Genomic DNA, 22,454 nt, shown 5'->3' with positions numbered 1-22,454 from the left:
GCGGGTCTGTACTTACAATAGTATGCTGCCTCACGTTCCAGCGGACAGGCGGCGCTGTCGGGCCCGTGTATCCTACAGTTGCATGCCGGGTAGGCGATGGCGTCCGCGGCTTGCGTGGAGGAATGAACCGGGCAGCTGACCGCTGAATGCTTCCCCGTTGAGCCCGCACCCTGGCCGGCCTCGGGTGTTTCGGTAGAAGCGGCCGCCGTCACTAACGTGTAAGGTAAACACGCCGTCATCGTCAGGCGCCGGTAACCCGGTTAATTACAGCGCTGCCAGGGTCAGGCTGATGCTAACAGGCTAACGGATCAGCTGCCGTGGCTAACAGCTAGCTTGTTTAGGCTATAGTTTGGCTCGCGAGCGCGGCTAGCCTCTGGCTGCAGGGCATGTAGCCGGTTAGCTTCCCTTCACGGGCAAGTAGCGTTAGCAGGCACGGCTAGCCGTACGTCAGTCGCCTCCTGGCTCGCGGGACTGACAGCCGTGACGAACCACAAAGGTGACATGTGATAATTGATGACGTCATCGTTTTTAATCGACCCGTCTCGTGACGTGTCCCGTCAGCGCCGACACCGGCGCTAACGTTAGCAAGCGGGCCTGGTGCTGGGAGGGCAGCGGTCAGGTGAACCGGAAGTGTTTGGGAAGCTGTCCGGATGCTTGTGCTGTGGAGTATTGCATGTTTTTATTTATCTTTACTGTGGTAAAGTAAAATAAAAAATAAAGTCAAGTAGTAGTTCTTGTCATGTCGTGCCCTGTTAGTCTATTTTAATCGTAACCCTGATAAATAACCGAGCGATCAATAATATTGTCTCGACTTGAACGTATAGAGGATTTGATGAACCCATATAGACAGGAAGTACCGCCCCCCCCCCCGTGCTTTAGATGAAGTTCTTCGCATTGTGCTGACGTTTCGTTTCTATGCTCCTGGAACGACTGCTCAGATTTCTTCTTCTCTTTTAGGGTGGCGCGCTCTTCCCTCCAGGCGGCCTCGCTGTTGGACTATGCTGGGTTTGTCCACTGGGTGGCGCCTCCTGAGCCGAGCTCCACGCCGCCCTCCCTGCCCCCTCCGCTCTGCTGCCATGTATGCCAATCGGCTCTACAGCACTGTGGGGGAGGAGGAGGAGGGGGGGTCAAACAGGGGCGAAGAGCAGGGCTGGCCATGCTGGAGGCACCCCACCCCCCCCACCCCCACTCCCCCCAGCCTCCACCCCCTTACCCGCTCTACCTGGGCCGCCCGGACGCCCACCTGGGGCCACCCTTCCACTACCCCCCACCCCCACCCCACCACTACCAGCACCACGGCCACTTTAACGCACGCGGGGGCGGGGGCGGGGGCGCCTCCGGCAGCAAGAAGACGTGGAACTTCATTCACGAGAAGATGAGCTACGACACGTTCTTCACCATGAAGCGCCTGATCGAGCGCTCGCGGCGCCCCGACGAGGTTCTGCGCTGGGTCACCCAGAACCCCTCCAAGGTCTCCCACAACCACTACCCCGTGGCTCTGCAGAAGATCGGGCAGCTGCTGCAGGCCGCGCCGGCGCCCCGGCGCGGGGGGGGGCGACGCCGACCCGGGGGCCGCGGGAGGCGGGGCCGAGGGCTTCGGCAGGGCGTCAGCTCCTGGAGGACCCGGACTTCCGGGCGCTGTGCGGCGCCGTCGTCGCGGACTGCGCCGAGTTCGACAACTTCAGCGTCGTCAACTGCCTGTACGCCGTGGCGGCTCTGGGTGAGGCTATCGATTAGCCGATCGGCCGGTGGAACCGGACCCCCCCCCCCCCCCCCGGCGCCAATCTCAATACGTTCGTTTCGTCTCTGCAGGTCTTCCCAATGACTCCGAGGTGGTCCAGGTTTTGGAGGCGGAGTCCCAGTCCAGACTGAACCGGTTCAACCAGAAAGACGTGTCCATGGTGTTCAGCGCCAGCATGAAGCTCCACCCCTCCAGCACGCACCCCCTCACCGAGGCCTGCCTGCCGGGCCTGGAGAAGAACCTGGAGCGGGAGCGCCACCCGCAGACGCTCTTCCTGCTGCTGTCCTACTACAGGCTCAAGTGCCCCGCGCCGCAGACGCAGGAGTCTGCCGCCGGCCCCGCCCCTCCCAGCCCCGCCCATCCCAGCCCCGAACAGCTGCTGCTCAGCAGGTGAGGAACGGTGGAGTGTGTCGGGCGGGGCGCGTCTCAGAAAGGACGCGCGTCTTCTCCTCTGGCTTCGTTGCAGGAAGATCTTGCGTCTGGTCAAACACACGCTGGCGACCGTCAGCGGCGGCCGCGACCAGGAGATGGCGCTGTTGGACGAGATGCTGGCGGCGTGCGCTCGGGAGGCGTGCAACAAGAGCCTGGAGATGATCTTCAGCTCTCGCCTGTTCTACCAGAACAGGCAGGAGCGGTTCATCGGCAGCCTGGCAGGTAGAGTTCTTCTTCGTTGGTTCGCATCCCGGCCGGCCGGCCGCCCCGACTCGTGTTGAACGCGTGACCCCCTTTGCCCCCCCTTGACCCCGCCCACGTAGAGGAGCTGCCCAAGAAGTTGGACGACATCGCGCCGTACACCATGGCGCTGATCGCCAAATACGTCGCTCGCCATCGGCTGAGGGAGATCCAGCTGCTCGACGCCATCGCAGAATTCCTGGTGAAGAAGTCCGAGGGATTGGACAGTAAGGTGAGGGCGTGGACAGGGGGCGGGGGGGGCGGGGCTTCGCCAGCCCGGCTGTTCAGCACGTCTCCGTCCGTCCTCAGGTGATCCAGAAGCTGGTCTTCCCGTTCAGCAGGATGAGCTACCGTCCGTCCAACGAGCAGTTCTTCTCCCGGTTGGAGGACGCCATGCAGCGGAAGGCGCTCGCCACGCCGCTCGCCACCGTCAACGTCCTCATGTCCATGTGTCAGCTGGGACACTTCCCGGGGCCGCTGCTGTACCGGGTCTTCTCCTCCTCGTTCATCGGCAGCGTCAGCAGCAAGTTGCAGCCGCTCGAACCCGATGATTCGGTCCGATGTTTTAGTCGCGTTTCTCCTCGCCAGACGCCCGAAACGGAGATTCTGATGTCGTCGGTCCAGATCGGAGAACTTCCAATTCGGTGTCTCGTCTCCGCAGATAGCCCGCACGGGTCCATCGTCCGGCGGTACCTCTCCCTCCTGGACGCCGCGGTGGAGCTCGAGTACCGGGAGTACACCGGGCCGCGACTACCGGACAGCCATAAGGTCGTGATGTTTGGCCACGCCCTGACTGCCGACGAGGTCAACCGCAAGTACAGGTAAACCCGCCCCGGGCCGGAGTCCTCGGGCCGGTTCGGACCGGTTCTGACCCGCGTGTCTCCCCTCAGCTATAAAGGGCTGGTGGCCGAAGCGCTGAGGCAGCTGGTCGGAGAGCAGAACTACAAGCAGGATGAAGTACTCCCCCCAGGGTACTTCACAGGTACTGCAGTACTACTCACCCGTATTGCGGTTTCTCGCGCCGCGTGAAAAGGTCTGACCGTCGGCCGTCTGCTCCTCTCCAGACTTCGTCTTGTGGATGGACGATTCTGGTCGGGTTCTACCCATCAGAACCGGGGCTGGCGTGGCTCTCGGCATCGTTCCTCAGTCCTGCGTTGCCATGGCGTCCAAAGCTGCTGCTGCTGATGAAGATGATGAAGATGAAGATGATGAAGCGGTTGCTGTGGTCACTTCGGATTTCCAGAATTTCTCTCCCTTCGTTGCGCTGGAGGACGGTACCGAGCAGCCATGTCGGGTGGGCGGGGCAGCCGGGGGGGCCGCGGAGCCCCGGTCCTTCCTGCCCCACCACATTGGCGACACCCCGGGGCCGCGGCAGCTTCAGGGCCGCCGCGGCCAGCCGGGACCAACGGGGGCCCGCTGGACTACGGACAGTACTGCGTCCCCACGGATGGGTTCTACTCCGGTTTGGCTACGGAGCGCTCTCTGGAGAGCCGGGACAGCTCCACGCTCAGCAGCCCCCCATCCGACGGCCCGGCTCAGGCGGGGGCCGGAGGGCCTGCGGGGGCCACGGCACCGGACTCGCTTTTCCAGTTCCTGGAAGACGAGGGGCAGACGGGAGGTCCCGGCACGGACCGCGAGCTTCCAGAGTTCTACCGGGACGCCAAGTATTCTGAGGGGTCTGAGACCGACGGCGAGGCCCCGTCGTCGCCGCAGCTCCGCCCCCCCAGCGGACCCGAGGCAGAGAGCGCCCCGGCCGACCAGAGGCAGGTCAGGAGGTGAGTCTACCTCGCGGCGTCCAGTCGGACCTGCTGGGACAGCCCCGGGTGGCTAACCGGGTCCGGTCTCCGCAGGGTCATCATGTCCGTCAACGATAAATGGCATTACTGCCACAACTGTGAGGTCCTGGTTGGGTCCCGGGCCATGAGGGACAGGCACCTGAGGCTCCTGGGGTACATCATCCTGCAGGTGAGGGCCACCTCGCGCCTTCAGGGCGGGGTCAGGGGGTCACACGCTAAGCTAAGCTAACCGGTCTGTCTGCTTCCAGCTGCCGTACCACGACCTGGAGAAGCTGAACGGCATCGAGGAGGTGAAGCAGTACCTGCACGAAAAGCTGCTGGACGTCCCGCTATGACGCCCTGCGTGCGCGCGCGTGTGTGTGTGTGTGTGCGTGCGTATTTTGTATCCTGGTTCTGGGGTTGGGGGTCAGAGGTCAGCAATCTGTGGTCAAACGAGGAGGGGCAGCACACCAACGTCTTTAGATTTGGACTATTCATAAATTCATTCACTAATGAGCTCATGAATTGTTCGTAGTTTCAGGATATCGTCTGGAGAACCATTGATTGTCATTTTATAAATGGCCGATCAGTAAACGAGACGCCAACAGATCGGGATCGGGGGGGCGTTTAAAGGGGCAGAACTTTATCATCCCGATGGTGCATGTTTGGGTTTCATAAAGCCAGACGATGGACTTTTTCTTTGAGGGCAGGGGCTGATGGGTATTGTAGTTCTGAGGTGGGACTGTTGCCATGGTGAGCTGAGGGTTAGAAGCTTGTTTATAAATCTATCCATTCAAATGTCTATAAAAGCTGAAACTGAACTCGTCTCGTCTGTTTTTAATCAACGCTGGCGTTTTACTGGTCGTAGCGTGGGGGAGGAGTCGGCGGTCCTGATGTCATAGCGTGTCACACAGTGACATCACACGAGAGGAATGAGAAAAAAAGTGCATTTATTTGTTAAATGTCTCCGGCAGGCGGCCCCGTTGGAGGCTGAACATTTGCCCCTCGACTAACGGGGGGGGGGGGGGGCTCTTCTCCTGCCCGCCAGACTCCGTATAAGCCCCGCCCCATCCTCACTCAAAAACAAACACATTATCGACCGTCTGAAAGTCCGTCAGATAAAAACCGTCAAAAACTCCATGAACAAAAACGCACCAGTAACGAAAGCGCTTCTTCAGGCTCCGCCCCGGGGAACAGGAGGGCGGGGCCATCACGACTGAAGAATGACATCACCGCTTGCTTCCAATTGGCCTGCTGGGATGACTATTACGCGAGGAGGCGTGGCCTGCACAGCCTGTCCTCTCCAGTGAGATTGGAGGGGGGCGGAGCTAGTCCGAGTCCGAGTCGCTGGAATCCTCAGTGGAGCTCTGATCTTCATCCTCATCATCGTTCTAAGAAAGTGACAAACAGGAAGCGACTTAAGTTCGAATCCTTTTCGCTTCGACGCCCAACCTGTCAGATTCTTTTAGTGCACCTCGTCTTCGTCGTCGTCTTCGTCGCTGTCCGAGGATCCCGACGTCTCGTCGTCTTCGTCGGAGTCAGACGACTCGCTTTTCTCCTCTTCCTCATCCGAGTCGGACATGTCCTGCTGGAAGACGGGACGGCGTGTTACGACCGAAGCCTGGCAGACGGCGCCCGGGGTTCACCCCCCCCCCCCCCCCCCCTCACACCTTCGCTCGGTACGCCATGGCCCTCTTCGCCACGCTGACCGTCTGCGTCGCGGCTTTCGCGCTCGCCGCCTTTCCCTTCGCCGTCACGCGAACTTTAGCTCCAGGAGCGGCGCGAGCTTTAGCGGTGCCGCGCCGTTTCTGACGGAAGACGAGAAACGAGATGAAAACGGCGTGTCGGGGAAATACCGAGACCCGACACCAGGGGGACTCACCGAGGAGGAGAACTCCTTGTAGACGGCTTGATCCTGAGGAGACAGAGACTGAAGTGGGGGGGGGGGAGGGGGGGGTCAGAACTCTGGGAAACCGACTCCGCCAGACGCCGGCAGCCGATTGGTTACCTTGAGCCACGCCTCCAGCTCCGCCTTGTACTCCGCCTGCTGCTCCTCCACCAGCTTCTTGTACTTGTCCTTCTGGCTCTGGCTCAGCTTGTGCCACCGCTTCCCGATCTCCACCATCCGCTCCTTCAGGCTGAAGTGGTTCAGCTCGCCGTTGGTCAGCAGCTCCTGGGAGAACATCTGATAGCCGCTCCTATTGGGCCGACAGCGGTGGAGGTTTGAGCCGCGCCGCCCGATTGGCCGAGGAGCGTTTCTCATTAGGCTGCAGGGCGGACCGAGACTCACACCGGAGGTTTCTTCGGCTCGCCGTCGAACTTGGGCTTCCTCTGACTCTGACCTGCTGCTGGAGTCCTCGTCTCCAACAGCTCCCTCTACAGGACAGTCAACGTCATTACAACACAGAAGCCACAGAGACCAAACCGTGTTCGAACGCAGGTGAATGAATGAAGCGCGGCCTCGGCGGGCGATGGGCGGAGTCAGGAGAGGGGGTGTGGCTCACTGACCACGGACTGGTACTGAACCTCGTAACGCTTCTGGTCTTCCGCCGCCTTCTTGATCCACGGGATCTTCTCCTTCTTCTCCATCGACTTCCAGGCCGCCTCCATCGCCGCCTGGGCCTTCCTGCGGTCGCTCTGGAGAGCAGGTCACATGACCAGTAGCGGGTTAGAGGGGTGGCGCTAACTGGGCGCGCTTTTCATCACCGTGTCGTACGAACGGAACCTACTCTGTACTTCGCCAGGTAGTCCCCGATCACGCTGTGTTGCCACATCTCCTCGGCCGTTTTCGGCGTCTCCGGAAGTTTGACCGTCTTCCTCCCGTCCCGTCTCTCCTTCGGCAGTCCGCTCGCCGCCCACGGCTCCGGCTGCGCCTCCCGACTCGCCTCCTGAAGGGAAACAAAACAAGACACGGGTTTTTTTTTTGTTTTTTTTGTTTTTTAAACCAAAAATCTCCGGAGTCAAAAATAGGTCGTCACACCTTTACAGATGGCGACCGGGCTCTGTGTGGGCTGGAGGCCACGCCCCCTCCGAGTCTGGACCCGCCCAGCTTTTCCTCGGTCATGACCCGGTCTCGCTCTTCCTCCGGCAGACTCTGGGGGGAAACGGGCTCAACTCGATGAGCAGAAACAAGCCGGCGCCGGCGCCGCCCTGAAACGGCGGTCTTTGAACGCACCTCCAGGAACCGCTGCAGGTCGACGTCGTACTGCTTCTTTCTCTGGTGAGAGACGACACAGGACCGTGAGCGGCGGGGGGGGGGGGGGGGTCCGGGCGCGGCGGCGGCGCCACCCACCTGCTCGCAGCGCTTCTGGAACATGTCCTTCTCTTTCTGCGTCATCATCTTCCACTGCTTGCTGCAGAGGACCATCCGCTCCGTGCTGGGGACGTCCTTCATGTTGACCATCAGCTCCGCGCAGTACAGCGAGTACCCGTTACTGGCCGGAAGCACGCAAGAGCGTTCGTTAGCCGCCGCCGCCGCCGCCGACGTTGTCGCGGCGACAGCCGAGCCGTCGGGCAGAACTCACGGCGGCGGTTTCGTCGGCCGTCCGTCAAACTTGTCCTTCAGCTGCCGCTCGGCTTTGGTGAGGACGGACCGGACGTGATCGTCGGGGTTCGCCTCCGGATGGGCCTCGTGATAGGCCCTCATGCTGCCCTGCGCGCGCACACACACACACACGCACACACACACGCACACGCCTGCTGAGTCCTCGTCTCCCACCCGGGCTCCCGCGGTTCCGACGTTCCGGTACCTCGTAGTCCTTCTGCAGCTCCAGCGCCTTGCTGATCCACTTCAGCCTCCTCTTGTCGGACAGCTGGGACCACTGCCTCCTCAGCGCCTCCTTCAGCTCCTTCTGGCTCACCTGGAGGCAGCGAAGGCTTCGTGAAGTGCGCGCGTGTGTGTGTGTGTGTGTGTGTGCGTGCGTGCGCGCGCCGCACCTCCGGGTGCAGCTTCATGAAGGCCTTCTTCTCGTGGTTGTACCACAGCTGCTGGGGCGTCTTCGGCTTCTCCGGCAGGTCGGACTTCTTCCTCTCCTCGATCAGCTCCGGATGATTCTCCCTGCAGGGCCGCACCGAAGGGTAGCGACCGTGGCTAAGCGCTAACGCGGCGACCCGCGAGACGCTAACGGAGCCAAAGGTCGGCGGCGGGACTCACTTGAATCTCGCCATGTTCTTCTCGAACGCCTCCTTCTCCCGTTGAAACTCCGTGATGTACTTTTGCTGCGTAAAAAGTAAAAGAATATGTTTAGGAAATACTTCGAGATGATCCCGTCGGACGAGGACGGAGGATCGTGGGATCCCGTCTCGCCCGGGATCGAATGAATGGAGCGAGTCAGCTGACGCGTGTTCGGCCAATCAGCCGCCTCCTCCTCCTCCTCCTCATCCTCACCTTCTTCTTCTCCGGGAGCTCCTTGTACTTCTTGGACAGGATCTTGGTCAGGTCCAGGTTGCTCATCTCCGGATGGATTTTGGCGTATTTGGCGCGCTTCTCCATGAAGAAGCGGAAATACGGCGTCAGCGGCTTCTTGGGGAAATCCGGGTGGGTCTAAACACGAGAGGCGGAGTCGGGGTCAAAGGTCAACAGTTCCGCTCGCGCCTCGGCTGAACGAACGCTCGTCTCCCGCCGTGGATCCGGCTCCGCGGTTCCCACCTTCAGCTTCTTGCCCTTGTACGGATTCTTCACCAGCTCCATGGCGTCGACGATGAGCTCCGACATCGTTCTGTACTTACGGACCTGAAACGAAACACAAGCGGCTCGCCCGGTTCAACCCAAACTCCCGCCCGCTGCGGCGTGAATCCGTTTTTACGTCGCCCCCGGCGACGAGCCGCACCTCGGTGGAGACTTTCTGCCACTTCTGGCGACACTTCTCCCCGGTGAAGCCGCCGAAGCCGACTTTCTCCCAGTCGAAGTGCGACTCCGTGGTTTTGTACTTCATGCCGTCGCCGTCCGGCAGCAGACTGCGGATCCGCTCCAGCAGGGTCAGGCAGTCCTCTTTGCTCCACTCGTCTGGGAATCACACGCGCGCACACACACACAGCGGTGAGACTCAGAGGGGTCAGTCAGGTGACCTTGATGATGTCACAGCAGGAGGCGGTTACCCGGCTCGCTCTTGACCCTGGCGCTCTGAGCTCTGGAGACGCTGCTGCCGTTCATCCTGCAGCAGCTGATGGAGAAGACGCCGCCGCCGCCTCCCTTCTCTGAAGACACACACACACACACACACACGCACACACATTAAAGGAAATCAACTTCCCACTCAGAGACACGGTTCTCGCTGCTTCATCAGGCCGGACCAAACCCGACGTTTTATTGCCTCAAAGCGAGGACGGAGGACGGAGGACGGGGACAAGGCAACGAAGGGCTGAATCTGAGTCCTAAATCCCGTCTCTTCGTTTTGTCTGTGTTGAAACACGTCGAGATAAAGGTCAGGCCTTCTGGGCGGAGCTTAAGAACCGTTTGATGTTTGTTCACATGTTTAAAATACCACAAGGTCAGCTTTCAGAGCAGATTAGAGGTTTCCATGCAACCTGGATGTTTGAAGCCTGCCCTCTGACCTCTGCGGGTCAGAAGGCTCTCACCAAACTGCATTTTAAAAAGTAACAACTTTAATGAAAAAGCGCGTCTGCAGCATTTGTCGGCTACCGTAAGGCCGATTATCAGTCTTTACGACCCACTCTTCAATTCGGCATGAAGCCAGAACATCTTGAAGCTATTTTGGTGTAAAAAAAAAAAAAAACTGACTCTCCCAAAATAAAGCACCGAGGGCGGTAGAGAGCAGCAACAGTTGGCTGAAGTCAAGCCCGGCTTCGCTTCTGTTTGCGTGTCCTCCTCAATAAAATTAGAAAATTAAGAGTTATATTTGTTTAAATACTGATTAGTAGTGTCGCGGAACCTAAATGGCGTCCGAAGCCGGGATGTGTGTGTGCGCGCGTGTCCGTGGTTTTCCGAGATGTAACGTCTGCGCGGTCCCACGAGCGAAAGCGGCGGGCCGCCAGGCTCCAGCTGCCCCGGTAATGGCGTCCGTCCTCCGGCAGGAGTCACCACGTAGCTTCCGCTGGCACGCGAGGCGCTACTCGAGACCCAAGCTAACGATCACCTTTTTCGGGTTAAACGTGATAAACCGAGGCTAGAATAATTAAACACGATACAAATGTAATAAACATTAGATTTATTCATTTTTAAAACACCAACCAGCGGATCAGTTTAACACACGTGCGTGAGATTAATCGCTTCTATTAGCAAAACTGCTAAAAAATATATATTTTTTAAATTCGTCGACACACCTGTCGTCAATTCTCTGTTTAAAAAAGGTGAAGCTGTTCGTCTGATATCGATGGTTTGACTGCTAAACGGCTACATTTCGTGATTTCGGTGCGGAGCGGGCTGGATGATTGCTGCTGCCCCAGAAGCCTTCACTGCGAAGCCGCCATGAATGTTCTGGTGACTCGGGGACAGACGGCGAGAAAAACACAAATATCTGCTTAGAATCACAACCAACTACTCACCGCTATGTTCGGACAGAAACCCGGGTCACTGGTGCACACCGCTGTGGTCGTTCGGGTTATTTCTAGACTTTCAAAGTGTGTGTTTTTCAGCCGTAAACCCCGGGGAGTCACGTCGAAACGAATCCGACAAAAGGAGCGTCTAGTCCGGTATGAAACTCCGCCCAGCGCCGCAGGGGGAGGAACTCCGGGGGAAAACATGAGGACAAAGGCGGAGGATGAAACCAGAGACAGCCGCTTAAACATCAGCCAAAGCCGCTTAAGAATAATTTAAATGCAGAATTATTCTTTTATTTGATGTATTTTAGACAAATATCCAGTCAGCCTCTGTGACGGCGGCGGCGTCCGTTTCTGTTCATCTTCCCTCTCTCCTGGATCCTGGTCCGGATCCAGATGCCGAACCGGCGGGGAGGCAGAGGACTGGGGTCCGGGGACAAGACGGCCAGCCGTCGACCGAGATGCGAACGCGGATGAGAGGTCTCCCCGGCTCCCCTGGGCCCCGAAAGGCAGAATAAAAGTACGCGGAAAGTCCTCAGGTCTCCCCGCTGCCGGAGTCTCCCTCCTCGGCCTGCCGCGGCGCGAATCAGCGGCCGGAGCCCGGATCCACTTGACATCCTGCGCGCTGAGGACGCATCGTTCGTCGGTCAGACCTCCCCGACTCGCCGGTCCCCTCCCGCGCAGAACTGTGCGGGAGGGGACGGTCACTGATTTTAACACACCCATCCTGTCCGATACACCTGTACTCCTCCGGCGTGACGCTCCACAGGTGTGTGTGTGCGCGTGTGGAGGGGCGGTGACAGCGCCACCTGTTTTACTCTCATCAAAGTGCGGTTTTATAAATAAGTCTTTTTCAAAAAGTCAACGTAGATTTCATCCTTTATTAACTTTGTCCCAAATTAGTTGATGGGACTCTTAGTGTCTATCCGCCTCACTACCGCCCCCCTGCTGGCGGGGATGATCACCGAAAAACGTTAACCAATTAAAAAGAGATTTTTCTATTAGCATGTTTGAAGCAAAAAAAGAACATGAAATAAACAGACGACCCCCCCCCCCCCCCCCCCCTAGACTCAATACAGGAAACTGGTTTTCACTCTTACATTTATTTACAGGTCTGTTCACACAGAAACAAAGATCTGACAACATTTCATCTACAGTTCCGAATGTGTTTTCATACGTTCACAGGAAAAAGAGTTTAATTGATCTGACAAACGCACAACATAATACTTTTAAACTGTAATAGTGTATATAGTGAAATTAATGTGCCGAAAGGCGGCGCGTCCCACAGGTGTTTATCTATTACCTGGCCTGGTCCAGAGGTTATTTTCAGGGATTAAATTATCTGGAAAGTTTGCTGACCTTTCACCGAGTCGCAGCAAGATCTGAAAAAAAAAAGTTCTACTGAAGCCATGAACCAAAAATCAAGCAGGATAAAAAAGTCAGCCATTTTTAAAATCAGCATGCTTCTTTTTGAAACATACAGGTGCGAAACGTCAACAAACGCCTCTTAGAGAATTAACGGACTTGAAGTTTGGTTACAACAAAAACAAAAAAAACCTTCAGGATTAAATCCAATCACAGGAATTTAATGTTTTACCATGAAACAGGAAGTGGCCTGAACATTATAGCGGAACTCACCATCAATTTGCGGGTGTTCATTAGCGCCACATCGTGGACACAAGAAGTAAAAGCCAATCAGTCATGTCAAAATTCAGATCTGGGGCTGCTGTGGGATTTTAATTCCTTTATACTTGTTATTGGTCGCATGAAAGGCTCTGATTGGACGCTGCCTACAGGGACACATACGTCGTGAAAGAATAGACAGACATTTATATGACGACTCTGGACTGGTATGAAACCACTTTACCAAGAACCTGGACAGAGAAACACACAGGCGTGTACAGTATGTACAGAGATACACAATTGTGTTTTATATACTTGGATACAGTAAATGCAGTTAGAGTGTGCTACTAGTCGGCTCTGGAGAGATTGGAGGAATCTGAAGCGAAGTAAAGGTCTCCGACTCCCTATTTTTGGATGACACCTGGACAAAGCCCCATAATCCAGTACAGATTAGGAGTTCAGATTCTGCGACATCCACTCAGATCTTTCCGATTCATCTGGAATGAAGGAAGATGATTTATTGTTGATCGTGCTTTCAGGGGCTTCTTTTCCTTATTGTGCTTAGATGCCAGCTGGAGGTGCAACGATCTGATTGGTCAGCAGGGGGCAGCGAAAAGAACATCCTTCAGATTTGACCGACCTCAAACTCTTTCAATTTCCATGCGCGTTTCCTTCTCCTTTACTACGGCATGCCTGCATGCTGGGTTGCTATGGTAACACTGTTAGGCAGAGTATTTAAATCTATGTTCAGCAGTAACGTCTTAGAATTAGAATTGCTTGTTTCCTCCTGTAAATCAGCAGTCGATAACTCACTGACGAAGTCTATTCTTCGTCACCTGTGTGACCTCAGCAGGTGGGCGGGGCCTCCGCCGCAGGGTGGCAGGCTCCTGGTCAACTCTGTGGCTGTCAATCACAAAGGCTGTGAACGAAGGACATGGGGAAGACGCCTTTCCTCTCCGGCTGTCCCTCGATGTGTCCGACCTGAGGGAAGACGACACCTTGGAGGGTCAGTCATCTTCCTCGGCCTAAACAAATAAGGGAAGCACTGAGTCGCTACCTACTGAGTCGCTACCTACTGCGTCGCTACCTACTGCGTCGCTACCTACTGAGTCGCTACCTACTGAGTCGCTACCTACTGCGTCGCTACCTACTGAGTCGCTACCTACTGAGTCGCTACCTATTGACTCGCTACCTACTGACTCGCTACCTACTGCGTCACTACCTGCTGACTCGCTACCTGCTGACTCGCTACCTGCTGAGTCGCTACCTATTGAGTCGCTACCTACTGCGTCGCTACCTACTGAGTCGCTACCTATTGACTCGCTACCTACTGCGTCGCTACCTACTGAGTCGTTACCTACTGAGTCGCTACCTACTGAGTCGTTACCTACTGAGTCGCTACCTATTGACTCGCTACCTACTGCGTCGCTACCTATTGACTCGCTACCTACTGAGTCGCTACCTACTGAGTCGCTACCTACTGCGTCGCTACCTATTGACTCGCTACCTACTGAGTCGCTACCTATTGACTCGCTACCTACTGAGTCGCTACCTACTGAGTCGCTACCTATTGACTCGCTACCTACTGAGTCGCTACCTACTGAGTCGCTACCTACTGCGTCGCTACCTATTGACTCGCTACCTACTGCGTCGCTACCTATTGACTCGCTACCTACTGAGTCGCTACCTATTGACTCGCTACCTACTGACTCGCTACCTACTGAGTCGCTACCTACTGAGTCGCTACCTACCCACCACTCCTGGTCTTCCTCTCCAGTAACCACGATGACTTCGCCCTCTGCAAAGGTCAGCTCGTCGTCGTTGTCAGCCTGACAGTCGTAGATGGTTTTCACCCGCTGGATTTTGTTCTTCAGCTGGAGAACCGAAAGAAAACCGAGTGAACTCTGGTTTCCTGCATCTTTTAACGGAACTGTAGAAACATCAGAAGGACTCTTACCGAGTTTATCTTGCGCGGCAGAGGGACGGGCATCTCGTCGACGTGTCCAGCTGGCGGCCGGGGCGACAGCTCCCCCTGCTGGACGCCAGCCTGGCTCTCTGCCACCGCCACCTCGGATTCCTGCATCTCCATAGCGATGGGGGCGGGACCAGGCCTGTCGCCGAGGAGCGGCTTGAGTGGGGGGTCTGCAATCTGGGGTTTGGGTGGGAGGTCTTTGAGAAGGGGTTTTGGGGGGAGATCAGACGGTGGGGGTCTCTGGGCGGAGTCTGATGGGGTGAGGGGGGCTTTGGGCGAGGCATCAATGAAGGGAGGAGACTTCTGGGGTTCAGGCAGCGAAGAGGACGGAGGTTTGTGGAGGACGTCTGCAGACTGGCTGGGCCTGTCCACGGAGGGGACGGGGACGGAGACGTTGTCGATCTTCCTCAAAGCCACTGGGAGACAAGAAGGGAACGGATGATGATGATGATGATGATGGATGCTGAATTAACTTTTTCCTCACCTTTCTGAGGTAATTTGGGTAGAACTCTGGGTCCCAGAGTCGACTTGCTGGAGGTCGTACTAGAGAAGCATGGGAGGGGTCAAAGGTCATCGTCAAAGCTTGTAGTATTCATCATGAAGTCGGCTGCTCCGTGTTTCGTGTTTACCTCTGCTGCTGGATTCCCTCGAACCTCTTTGCTCTGTGTCCAGGTGGGGGAGTGAACTCACTTCCTGTGTGGCGAGAGGCCCACCAGATATCAAAGCTGTGATTGGCTTAGATTATAGGGCGTTACCAAGTCGCTTGAGGCTCACCTTTAGCTGCAGGTCCCTGCAGGACTGGGCTGGGGGGGTCGGACAGTGCGCGCTTGTGTCCAGGCGGAGGGGGAGGGGGTCTCTTCTTCAGGGTGGAGCTTCCTCCGCCACTGGTCTGAGAGGTGAGGGGGAGGGAGGTGGGTGGGGGCGCGGTGGCACCTAAAGGTAGGAACCAATCAGCCATTTGAGAAGTCTGTGGATCAACGGGGTACCCAACACCTCCCTGTCCCTCCCCCTTACCTCTCCCGTGGCTCCTGGGGGCTGGCGAAGGTCCGGAGGAGTCGGGCCCGGGGGAAGGAGGCATTTCAGAGGAGGTGCTGTAGACCGGGTTAGCAAACGCTCCATAGGAGAGGCGCTGCTTGTCCCGATGAGGAGGAACGAAGGAGGCCGGCCCCGAGACTTTCTCCTGTGAGGAGAGGCTGGAGGTTGGACAAAAGCTCTGAGGACGCAGAGAACGTTCCTTCTTCACTGGGCTGGGCTGAGGAGAGACGAAACGGAAGCGGGTCAGGAAGCGGGTCAGGAAGCGGGTCCGGAAGCGACCCGAGCCATCGCCCTGCAGCTGGCTCGCCGTTACCCTCTCATCCAGCTCGTCGTCGCTCTCGTCCAGCTCATCCAGCCGGAGATTCCAGTCGTATTCCACGTGAACGTGAGGGTTAAACCTGCCGGAAACCGCCTCCACCAACTCGGAGACACGGAGAAACGGCGTTTAGCATTTTACACGCCGACGTCTCGTTCTGACTGAAAAGGCCGTTTTCACGAGAACCTGATTGGCCCTGCGCCTACCGGGTCCTCGCACTGAGGGGTCTTCAGCCTGCGGGCGATGTCCAGCGCCGTGTTTCCACTCTGATTGGCTGCGAAGACACAGGACACAAAGCAGCCCGTTGACGGAGACGGTCCATTAGCCTAGCCTAGCCTAGCCTAGCCTAGCGCTAGCACGCTCTTACTGATGTGGATGTCAGGCTTTCCTCGCAGCAGCAGCTTTAGACACTGCGGCTTGTTGTAAAGACAGCAGTAATGCAAAGCCGTGTTTCCTACGTCCGTCTGTCCGTCCAGGTTACCACTGCAGGAAGACACGCACACACACACGCACACGCACACACGCACACACGCACACACACAGAGTCCATCGATACGCTGCGGACGCCGCGTTAAAGCGCCACTGTCGGCCCCAAACGGCTTCTACCTGTTCTGGACCAGGAAGTCCACCAGGTGGAGAGAGGACCGATCAGCTGTCCGGACACAATGATGTAGAGCCGTCTCTCCGGCCTCCTGGACAAAAAAAAAAGCACATTTTGTTGTAGTAGAATCCGTCCAAACCCCGGCCTCGCGCTGCATAAAGGACCCAGGGAGTCTTCCCCCCCCCCGAGGTCTTTTGGACCTTCTCTTGAGGTTCAACCCACCCTTCCCGGTTCAGGGAGGGGCTGAAGAAGCTCCACCCCCTCAGCAAACAGCTGGATTACAGACAGCAGGTCTCTGGACTGCACGGCCTCGTCTAACGCGTCCAGGCTGCTGGTTGCCGCCGAGGTGGTTCGCCTGACAAATCTGTGGTCAATGTACTTGGCGTTGATGAACTCCTTCCTCGCCGTCCTGCAGACAGCAGAGGACGTTAGACGTGCTTTTTGTTTTTTTTGTCCCCTTGGGACATTTTGTTTTGTTCATAACAAAGAGTAGGAGACGCCCACATGTCACTGGAGGCCGTCGGCTTCATGGACAGAGGCGGCAGGCCGGCCTCCATGATCTCGTTGAAACTACAGTTCCCAACATTCCGAGCAAGCTGACAGGAAAGAAAAGGAAGGGACGTCAAGAAAGAGACGTAGAAATCAGATGGGGGGGGGGGGGGGGAAACGAGACGGACAAACACGCTTACCAGAAGCTCGGAGGTTCCCAGTTTGTCCAGTTCCAGACTCTGGATCCTGGACACGTGGACCCCCATCTCCCTGTGGATCCCGGAACACTCGATGCAGGTCAGAATACCGAGGTTCGTAGCGATCCAGCGAGGATCTGAAGACGTTTTAAAGGGACGGCTGTTCGTCACAAAGACGTCCCCCCACCAACGGACCCAGCGCTCGCTGCCACCGCCTCGAACGCAACCTACCCATGGCGCCACAGTCACAGCAGCTGTTGTTTCCCGGCAACCGTATCACCTCGTCAACAATGCTCTTGGTTAGCTCCTCCTCTTCCTCCACACCTGAGGACTGGCTGCCGCCCTGAAACGCCACGTTCAGGGCCTCCTCCTTGCTGTTGGTTAGAACCGACACCCAGCTGGAACACAGGCAGGCTTCGCGATCAGCAGCGCCGCGGGGGGGGGGGGGAACGCGAGCCCTCGCGTCGGATGCTTCACCTGACAAACTCGGATTCGTCTTCGGCCTGGAAGTGGTACGTCCGGTTATCTGCGGGACAAAACGAGCCGGCGTCTCAGACGGCGTTCTGCTAAAGCGGACCGCCTCGGCCGGACAGACTCACGGGAGATGAGGTCGAAGCATTTCTTGTCCTCGCCGCTGGGCTTCACCTGACAGGTGAGCAGGTTCAGTCGAGCAGGCTGTCTGTTCGACTGACAGACAGACAGACGTGACTTTTAAAACGTCTTTAAAATGGAGGGGGGTGACATGGAAGACGTCTTCAGAATGGACAGGAAGTTGATTTCTGTACGGAATAGACTCCATGTGGGGCGTCGCCCAGCAGAGACCCGCCAGGAATCCGCTGTAATCTGACACCAGAACAGCTTCTGGAGCTCCGATCACGTGACTCGGCATTATCAGGCTCCATTAGAACCAGCTGACTCATTACTTCCTGTCCTTCGTAGACTTCCAGCCCCCTCCACCCTTCGTTTCCACGTACAAATGCTTCGCCGCTGCCCGCATGGCGCAGTGCATGATGGGAGATTTAGCACTTACTGTAGCATGAGAAATAGTGAGGAATCCACTTTTGACTGAACACTTCCTCCGCTGCCAGACCTTCCTCAGCCTGACGGACAGAAAACACACACTGGCGGCCATTTTCTTTCTTTTTTTACCTCCACCAAGGCGGTTGTGTTTTTGCCGCCGTTTATCTGTCTGACTGTTAGCAACGCAAAAGACGCACAGACGGATCGTGATGAAATATTCAGGATATATTGGGAATGTTATCAGGAACAGATTATTTTATTTTGGCGGAGGTCGTCCTGTTAACCCTTGCAGAGACGAACGTCTTACCCGTCGCTTTTCTTCAGCAGGTAGCCTCTCTTCTCGCTGCCAAACTCCTTGTTGCCCTGCAGCTGGTGCATGCTGTAACCGCTCTGTTTGCTCTGAGAGTCCTGGTGAACACACGCGCACACACACACACACACACACACACGTACTGTAAATCCGCCCAGAAGGTCCGCTCCGGTTTCACGTACACCCAACAAAACAACAAAAACTAAACGACACTCAACGCGCGCGTTTAGTTTTTACGTTCTTTTAATGACTTGCAGAAACAGATTTTGCGAAGGTCCTACAATTCACCAACAAACCTCGCAGACGAGACAAACGGTAAAACTCCATTTAAAAACTCGTGCAACAGCTTTTCCGTCCATCCATCCATGGGTATCCCAGACAACCGCCTCCTTAGCAACGGTTTCCAGGTCCCACGGCGTCCCCCGGGGGAAGACGAGACGCCGGGCGGAGCCCAGAAGCTCCGAACCAGAACGCAGCTCGTTTGTTCAGACGTGCAGAAAGTCGAGCGAATTTTTGGGCCTTCGCAAAACATATTTCGATGATGACGTTTGGGCAGGAAGTCGCCGGCAAAACGTGCTTTTCATGCAGACAGGATGGAGGCGCAGCTTTAGCTTTAATTCTTCCAGACTTACTCTCCTGGACTTCATTCAGAGAGGGCGAGTGAGAGAGAGAGAGAGAGAGGGGGGGGGTCAAAGGTCAATAGCAGAGGTGGGATGATCCTTAAAATGATGACTTGTGGGCACATTAGGCCCCGCCCCCCAGGACCCTGCCCCTGGTATATCACAGCCAATCACTGCGAGGCGTTATTTGAGATTCCTGCAGCACCGATCCTCACGAAAGATGAAAGCTGAATTGGCATCTGCCTTTTTGATAAACATGAAAGGTGCAGCCTGTTAACTCCGCCCCCCCCAGGTGCTGTACCTCCCTCTGGTCCAGCTGTAAGGAGCTCTTGACGAGATCTCTGACGGCGGTCAGCTGCTTCTTCTCCTCGTCCTGACTCTGTTTGATCTGCAGGCGACAGCAGAGGTCAAAGCCGTCGCCTCGGCAACCCGACCAGCGGGTGGCGCCGCGTCGACCAGCAAGCTCAGAGCGCCAGTGTCTTACGTTGAACAGGTCCGCGGCCAGTTTCTCGATGTACTGCTTCAGCTTGTCGGCCGTTTTCAAACCATCCTGGAAAAAGCTGCACGTAGGACGACGGGACAGGAAGTCAGTGGAGTTTCCAAAACAAAAGCACGTAATAAAACAGCTGTTCTTACTTGCACTGCGCGTGGTAATACTTGATGAGGTTCTGCAGCAGGTCCACTCCCTTCTTGGTTTTTATCTCGTTGACTTTGATCAGGTACTGTTGGACACGAAGACAACCCCGTGGCTGTAGCTCAACTGTCTTCACTAGAAGACCCCCCCCCCCCCCCGTAACAAACCGCACCTCGCACATCTGCAGCTGGAACAGTCGCCTTTCCTTCTCCATCTCTTCAGCGATTTCAGCTCCCGTGATCTCCGTTCGGATCATCCCGTGCTGTTTGGCGTTTTCTCTTTTCTCCTTCTCAATCTTCGTGCTGTGGAGAAAAAAAAAAAAAAAAAAAAACGCCCAGCGATGAGGAGAAGATGCGATTTAGCTTTTTGGCTCCTAACTTTTCCAAAGAGGGTCGCGTGACTTTCGTCAGATCGATAAAAGTCACCTTTTCGGTTTAATTTCAAAAAGGACTCACAACTTGGCCTCGTAGTCCTTCCAGGCTTTATCGAACGGCTTCTTCAGATCCTGAAACAGGAGAGGAATCCAGACGTACAAATATGCACGTGAAATCCGAGCGTCATGACTTATGTAAGAGGACATTAAAACATTGGCCTAAAACGAGTCATTCCTGACTTTTAAGAACACTGAGAATAACCTCACCCCTTTGATCCCCTTCAGGTCCCCCTTTAGGAGGGAGTCCAGCGTGAAGACGACATTGTGACTCAGGCTCTGCAGCTGAAACCAGACTGAAGATTACATCCTCTCGTCCTGGAGTATTGATCGGCTCATCGTTTGATCGGCGGTGTGACCGACCAGGTTCTTCAGCAGAGCGGCGAGTTCCTTCACGAGGCAGGAGAACTTAACGAAGGCCGCTCCCAGTTCAAAGTTGTTCCCTCCCAGTCGCTCCAGAGCCTGACTGAAGCTCTCCTGGTTCCCAGCATGCTCTGCTCCGTTACCACAGCAACAAAAACATCACCTCCTCCTCGTCATAAACATCAACAACAACAACATTCAGTTTGCGCCCTCTCTGGTTCAAAGCTGCCTCCGTGATTGACCTTTGACCTCATCCGGCAGAGACGCGCTCACTTCCATCCAACCATTAATACAGCTGGAGGACCAGAAATATCTTCTTCTCTGTGCCAGCGCCGGTCATGTCTTGCTTGAAGTGACTACACTGCCCCCTAGTGTTTCCCGGGAGTGCTGCTCCATTTTGTCGATTTTAGCCAAGGTGCACAAATAAATGCAAAAAACGAACGTAGAGCGCAGACGTGAAGCTCTGTGCACATTATCCACGTCTAACGTCGAGCATAAATGAGCCTTGAGTTCTCCATCTGAGGCGAACAGCTCTCACAAAGCCAGAAACGTCAAAATAGCAAAGGCGGTTTAGTCAGGAGCTGCTGGTCCGAGTATTGATCAATACCCCCCCCCCCCCAGTGTGTGTACTTATGACCCGCCGCCCTAATCTGTACCTTGTCCCGAACTGCAGATGGACTTGACCGACTTCTTCACCTTCTGGAGAGCCGAGCGGTCCTGATCCAGAGCCTGAAGACAAACAGACGGCTTCGTCACACTTCACAGAGTCTCGTAAAACGCGGCTTCGACGAACTTAAAGTTTTAGACTGATTTGGAATCGTAAAGTCCGTGTGTATCAAATAAGATACGTTTGGCAATAAAGGGTTGATTATAAAAATAAAATAAAAAAAAGATAAAACATGGAGTATTTATCAATGAATAATAAACTCATTAACGCTCATCAGGCTTGATGTTTGACCTCTGACCTCAAAAACCTCAAAAATGATCAGAGATGCTTTCATCTTCCTGCTGCAGAAATATTCTGCTTTCGTCAGGCTGTTATTAGCTGACAATATTTTGTCCTAAATAAATGTAAGCGGACAGACAAAGCTGCAGACAGACAGACAGACACCGTGTCACGATAAACGCAGCAGCCTCACTGCAGCTGCTGCTCAACGGGAGCCCGCGGCGCCTTCAAGGTGACGTCCTGTCCTTCCACCAGACTCCATTCACAATTCCCGCACTTTAAGGTTTGCTTGAATTCTTTCGCAAAATAAAGCACGAACATTAAACCACGACAATCCTTTCTGTTCCCTCTGTGCTCGACCATCACTTCGGGATACACGTTATCAACCCGGCCGCGCGCGTGTCACGGACACACCGACATTCATCGTCACTTCACTTGTTTTCCCCGCAATCCCACTCCGTCAAAACACACTGCGGAGGGGAAGGAGAGGGCGCCAATTATCACGTTCTGGATTTGCCTGAGGTAAAAAAAATATCGTTTTTGTACATGCCGAATTTCACAGGAGGAGTGTTATGAATGAAGTCCACGCGAATAATTGTCATATCTTACATCTAAGACGCGCAATGATAGAATGCGTTAAATCAGCGGGACCGTTAAACCCAATTCAACAAACTGGCTTCTCCATCTTTCCGGGCACAGGGGAGCACGGTGCCAAAGAGGCAGAAAGCGGGGGATGGGAGGTCGGGCTCTGGAAGGCAGACAGGCAGCCTACCTCCTCCAGGATGCTCACGGTGTTCCTGCAGCTCTGCAGCCGGGTGGTGAAGCTGGACGTGGTGGGGGAGTTGTAGTCCTCGGTGGTCTCCGACAGGAACTCGCACACTGAGATCTGATCCGGCATCATCCGCATCGGACGGATAACCCAGAGTAAGGCGGAGGCGTCCCTCGGGGATCTGATCAGGGCCCTGCCGAGCGTAACTGGAGGGGCGGCGCGGCTGATTAAGGCGGCTGGCCTCGGATCAGATTGTCCGCTGTACCTGATCAGTCCGTCTCCTGATGATTCATTCCTCCTTTCTCTCCTCCTCTGACCTCCTGTCAAGTCGCACGCTTAGATCCACGTGACCCCGGCGGGGACTTTCAAAATAAAAGCCTACTAAAATACTGCAATGCAGTTCACAAAAAAAGTGCATGAGGAACAATCGTCTATGACCAAAC

General features: G+C 55.8%; 3 protein-coding genes across 3 annotated transcripts; 1 reads left to right on the top strand and 2 right to left on the bottom strand.

Moving 5' to 3' along the window:
- Nucleotides 1-94: 94 nt before the first annotated feature.
- Nucleotides 95-4,998, top strand: fastk (Fas-activated serine/threonine kinase). The gene is given in 13 exon segments (XM_068749026.1): nt 95-223; nt 958-1,520; nt 1,523-1,720; nt 1,813-2,131; nt 2,208-2,395; nt 2,497-2,645; nt 2,723-2,936; nt 3,075-3,234; nt 3,304-3,395; nt 3,478-3,822; nt 3,825-4,188; nt 4,264-4,378; nt 4,458-4,998. Coding segments are annotated over 12 exon segments (2,595 nt in total). The 5' UTR covers nt 95-223; nt 958-1,156; the 3' UTR covers nt 4,545-4,998.
- Nucleotides 4,999-5,138: 140 nt separating this feature from the next.
- Nucleotides 5,139-10,859, bottom strand: ubtfl (upstream binding transcription factor, like). Its single transcript, XM_068748691.1, has 20 exons — nt 10,693-10,859; nt 9,286-9,384; nt 9,018-9,193; nt 8,837-8,920; nt 8,576-8,731; nt 8,342-8,406; nt 8,125-8,245; nt 7,938-8,048; nt 7,713-7,840; nt 7,481-7,622; nt 7,364-7,405; nt 7,169-7,282; nt 6,918-7,076; nt 6,697-6,825; nt 6,479-6,564; nt 6,197-6,386; nt 6,071-6,118; nt 5,859-5,996; nt 5,663-5,776; nt 5,139-5,579 (listed from the first exon to the last, which is right to left on the bottom strand). The coding sequence occupies exons 2-20, from the start codon at nt 9,338-9,340 to the stop codon at nt 5,517-5,519; spliced, it is 2,121 nt and encodes a 706-aa protein (XP_068604792.1). The 5' UTR covers nt 9,341-9,384; nt 10,693-10,859; the 3' UTR covers nt 5,139-5,516.
- Nucleotides 10,860-12,526: 1,667 nt separating this feature from the next.
- On the bottom strand, nt 12,527-22,140 carry asap1a (ArfGAP with SH3 domain, ankyrin repeat and PH domain 1a). Its single transcript, XM_068748690.1, has 30 exons — nt 22,015-22,140; nt 20,953-21,025; nt 20,297-20,427; nt 20,144-20,218; nt 19,959-20,008; nt 19,676-19,805; nt 19,506-19,591; nt 19,354-19,429; nt 19,171-19,257; nt 18,882-18,890; nt 18,247-18,347; nt 17,950-18,019; nt 17,519-17,606; nt 17,397-17,445; nt 17,151-17,317; nt 16,923-17,056; nt 16,738-16,829; nt 16,456-16,642; nt 16,239-16,324; nt 16,000-16,115; nt 15,839-15,906; nt 15,630-15,737; nt 15,296-15,533; nt 15,056-15,214; nt 14,911-14,974; nt 14,766-14,824; nt 14,267-14,697; nt 14,061-14,183; nt 13,123-13,290; nt 12,527-12,560 (listed from the first exon to the last, which is right to left on the bottom strand). Exons 1-29 carry the CDS (start codon nt 22,138-22,140, stop codon nt 13,216-13,218), a joined length of 3,258 nt encoding a protein of 1,085 aa, XP_068604791.1. The 3' UTR covers nt 12,527-12,560; nt 13,123-13,215.
- Nucleotides 22,141-22,454: the final 314 nt, after the last annotated feature.

This window comes from Brachionichthys hirsutus, chromosome 15 (assembly GCF_040956055.1).
Source record: "Brachionichthys hirsutus isolate HB-005 chromosome 15, CSIRO-AGI_Bhir_v1, whole genome shotgun sequence".
Taxonomy (NCBI): Eukaryota; Metazoa; Chordata; class Actinopteri; order Lophiiformes; family Brachionichthyidae; genus Brachionichthys; species Brachionichthys hirsutus.
The sequence above is the reverse complement of the archived record's forward strand: the minus strand, read 5'-3'. Positions and strand labels throughout refer to the sequence as shown.

Excerpts from the sequence above, each read along its gene's own strand:
- ubtfl (XM_068748691.1), bottom strand. The coding sequence starts at position 9,340 with ATGAACGGCAGCAGCGTCTCCAGAGCTCAGAGCGCCAGGGTCAAGAGC. Across the intron at positions 8,732-8,836 it reads ACAAGGGCAAGAAGCTGAAG|ACCCACCCGGATTTCCCCAA; the intron begins GTGGGAACCGCG and ends TCTCGTGTTTAG. Across the intron at positions 7,283-7,363 it reads ACCTGCAGCGGTTCCTGGAG|AGTCTGCCGGAGGAAGAGCG; the intron begins GTGCGTTCAAAG and ends GTTTCCCCCCAG.
- asap1a (XM_068748690.1), bottom strand. The coding sequence starts at position 22,140 with ATGCCGGATCAGATCTCAGTGTGCGAGTTCCTGTCGGAGACCACCGAG. Across the intron at positions 21,026-22,014 it reads CCGTGAGCATCCTGGAGGAG|GCTCTGGATCAGGACCGCTC; the intron begins GTAGGCTGCCTG and ends GTTTGTCTTCAG. Across the intron at positions 16,116-16,238 it reads GACTTCCTGGTCCAGAACAG|TGGTAACCTGGACGGACAGA; the intron begins GTAGAAGCCGTT and ends GTCTTCCTGCAG.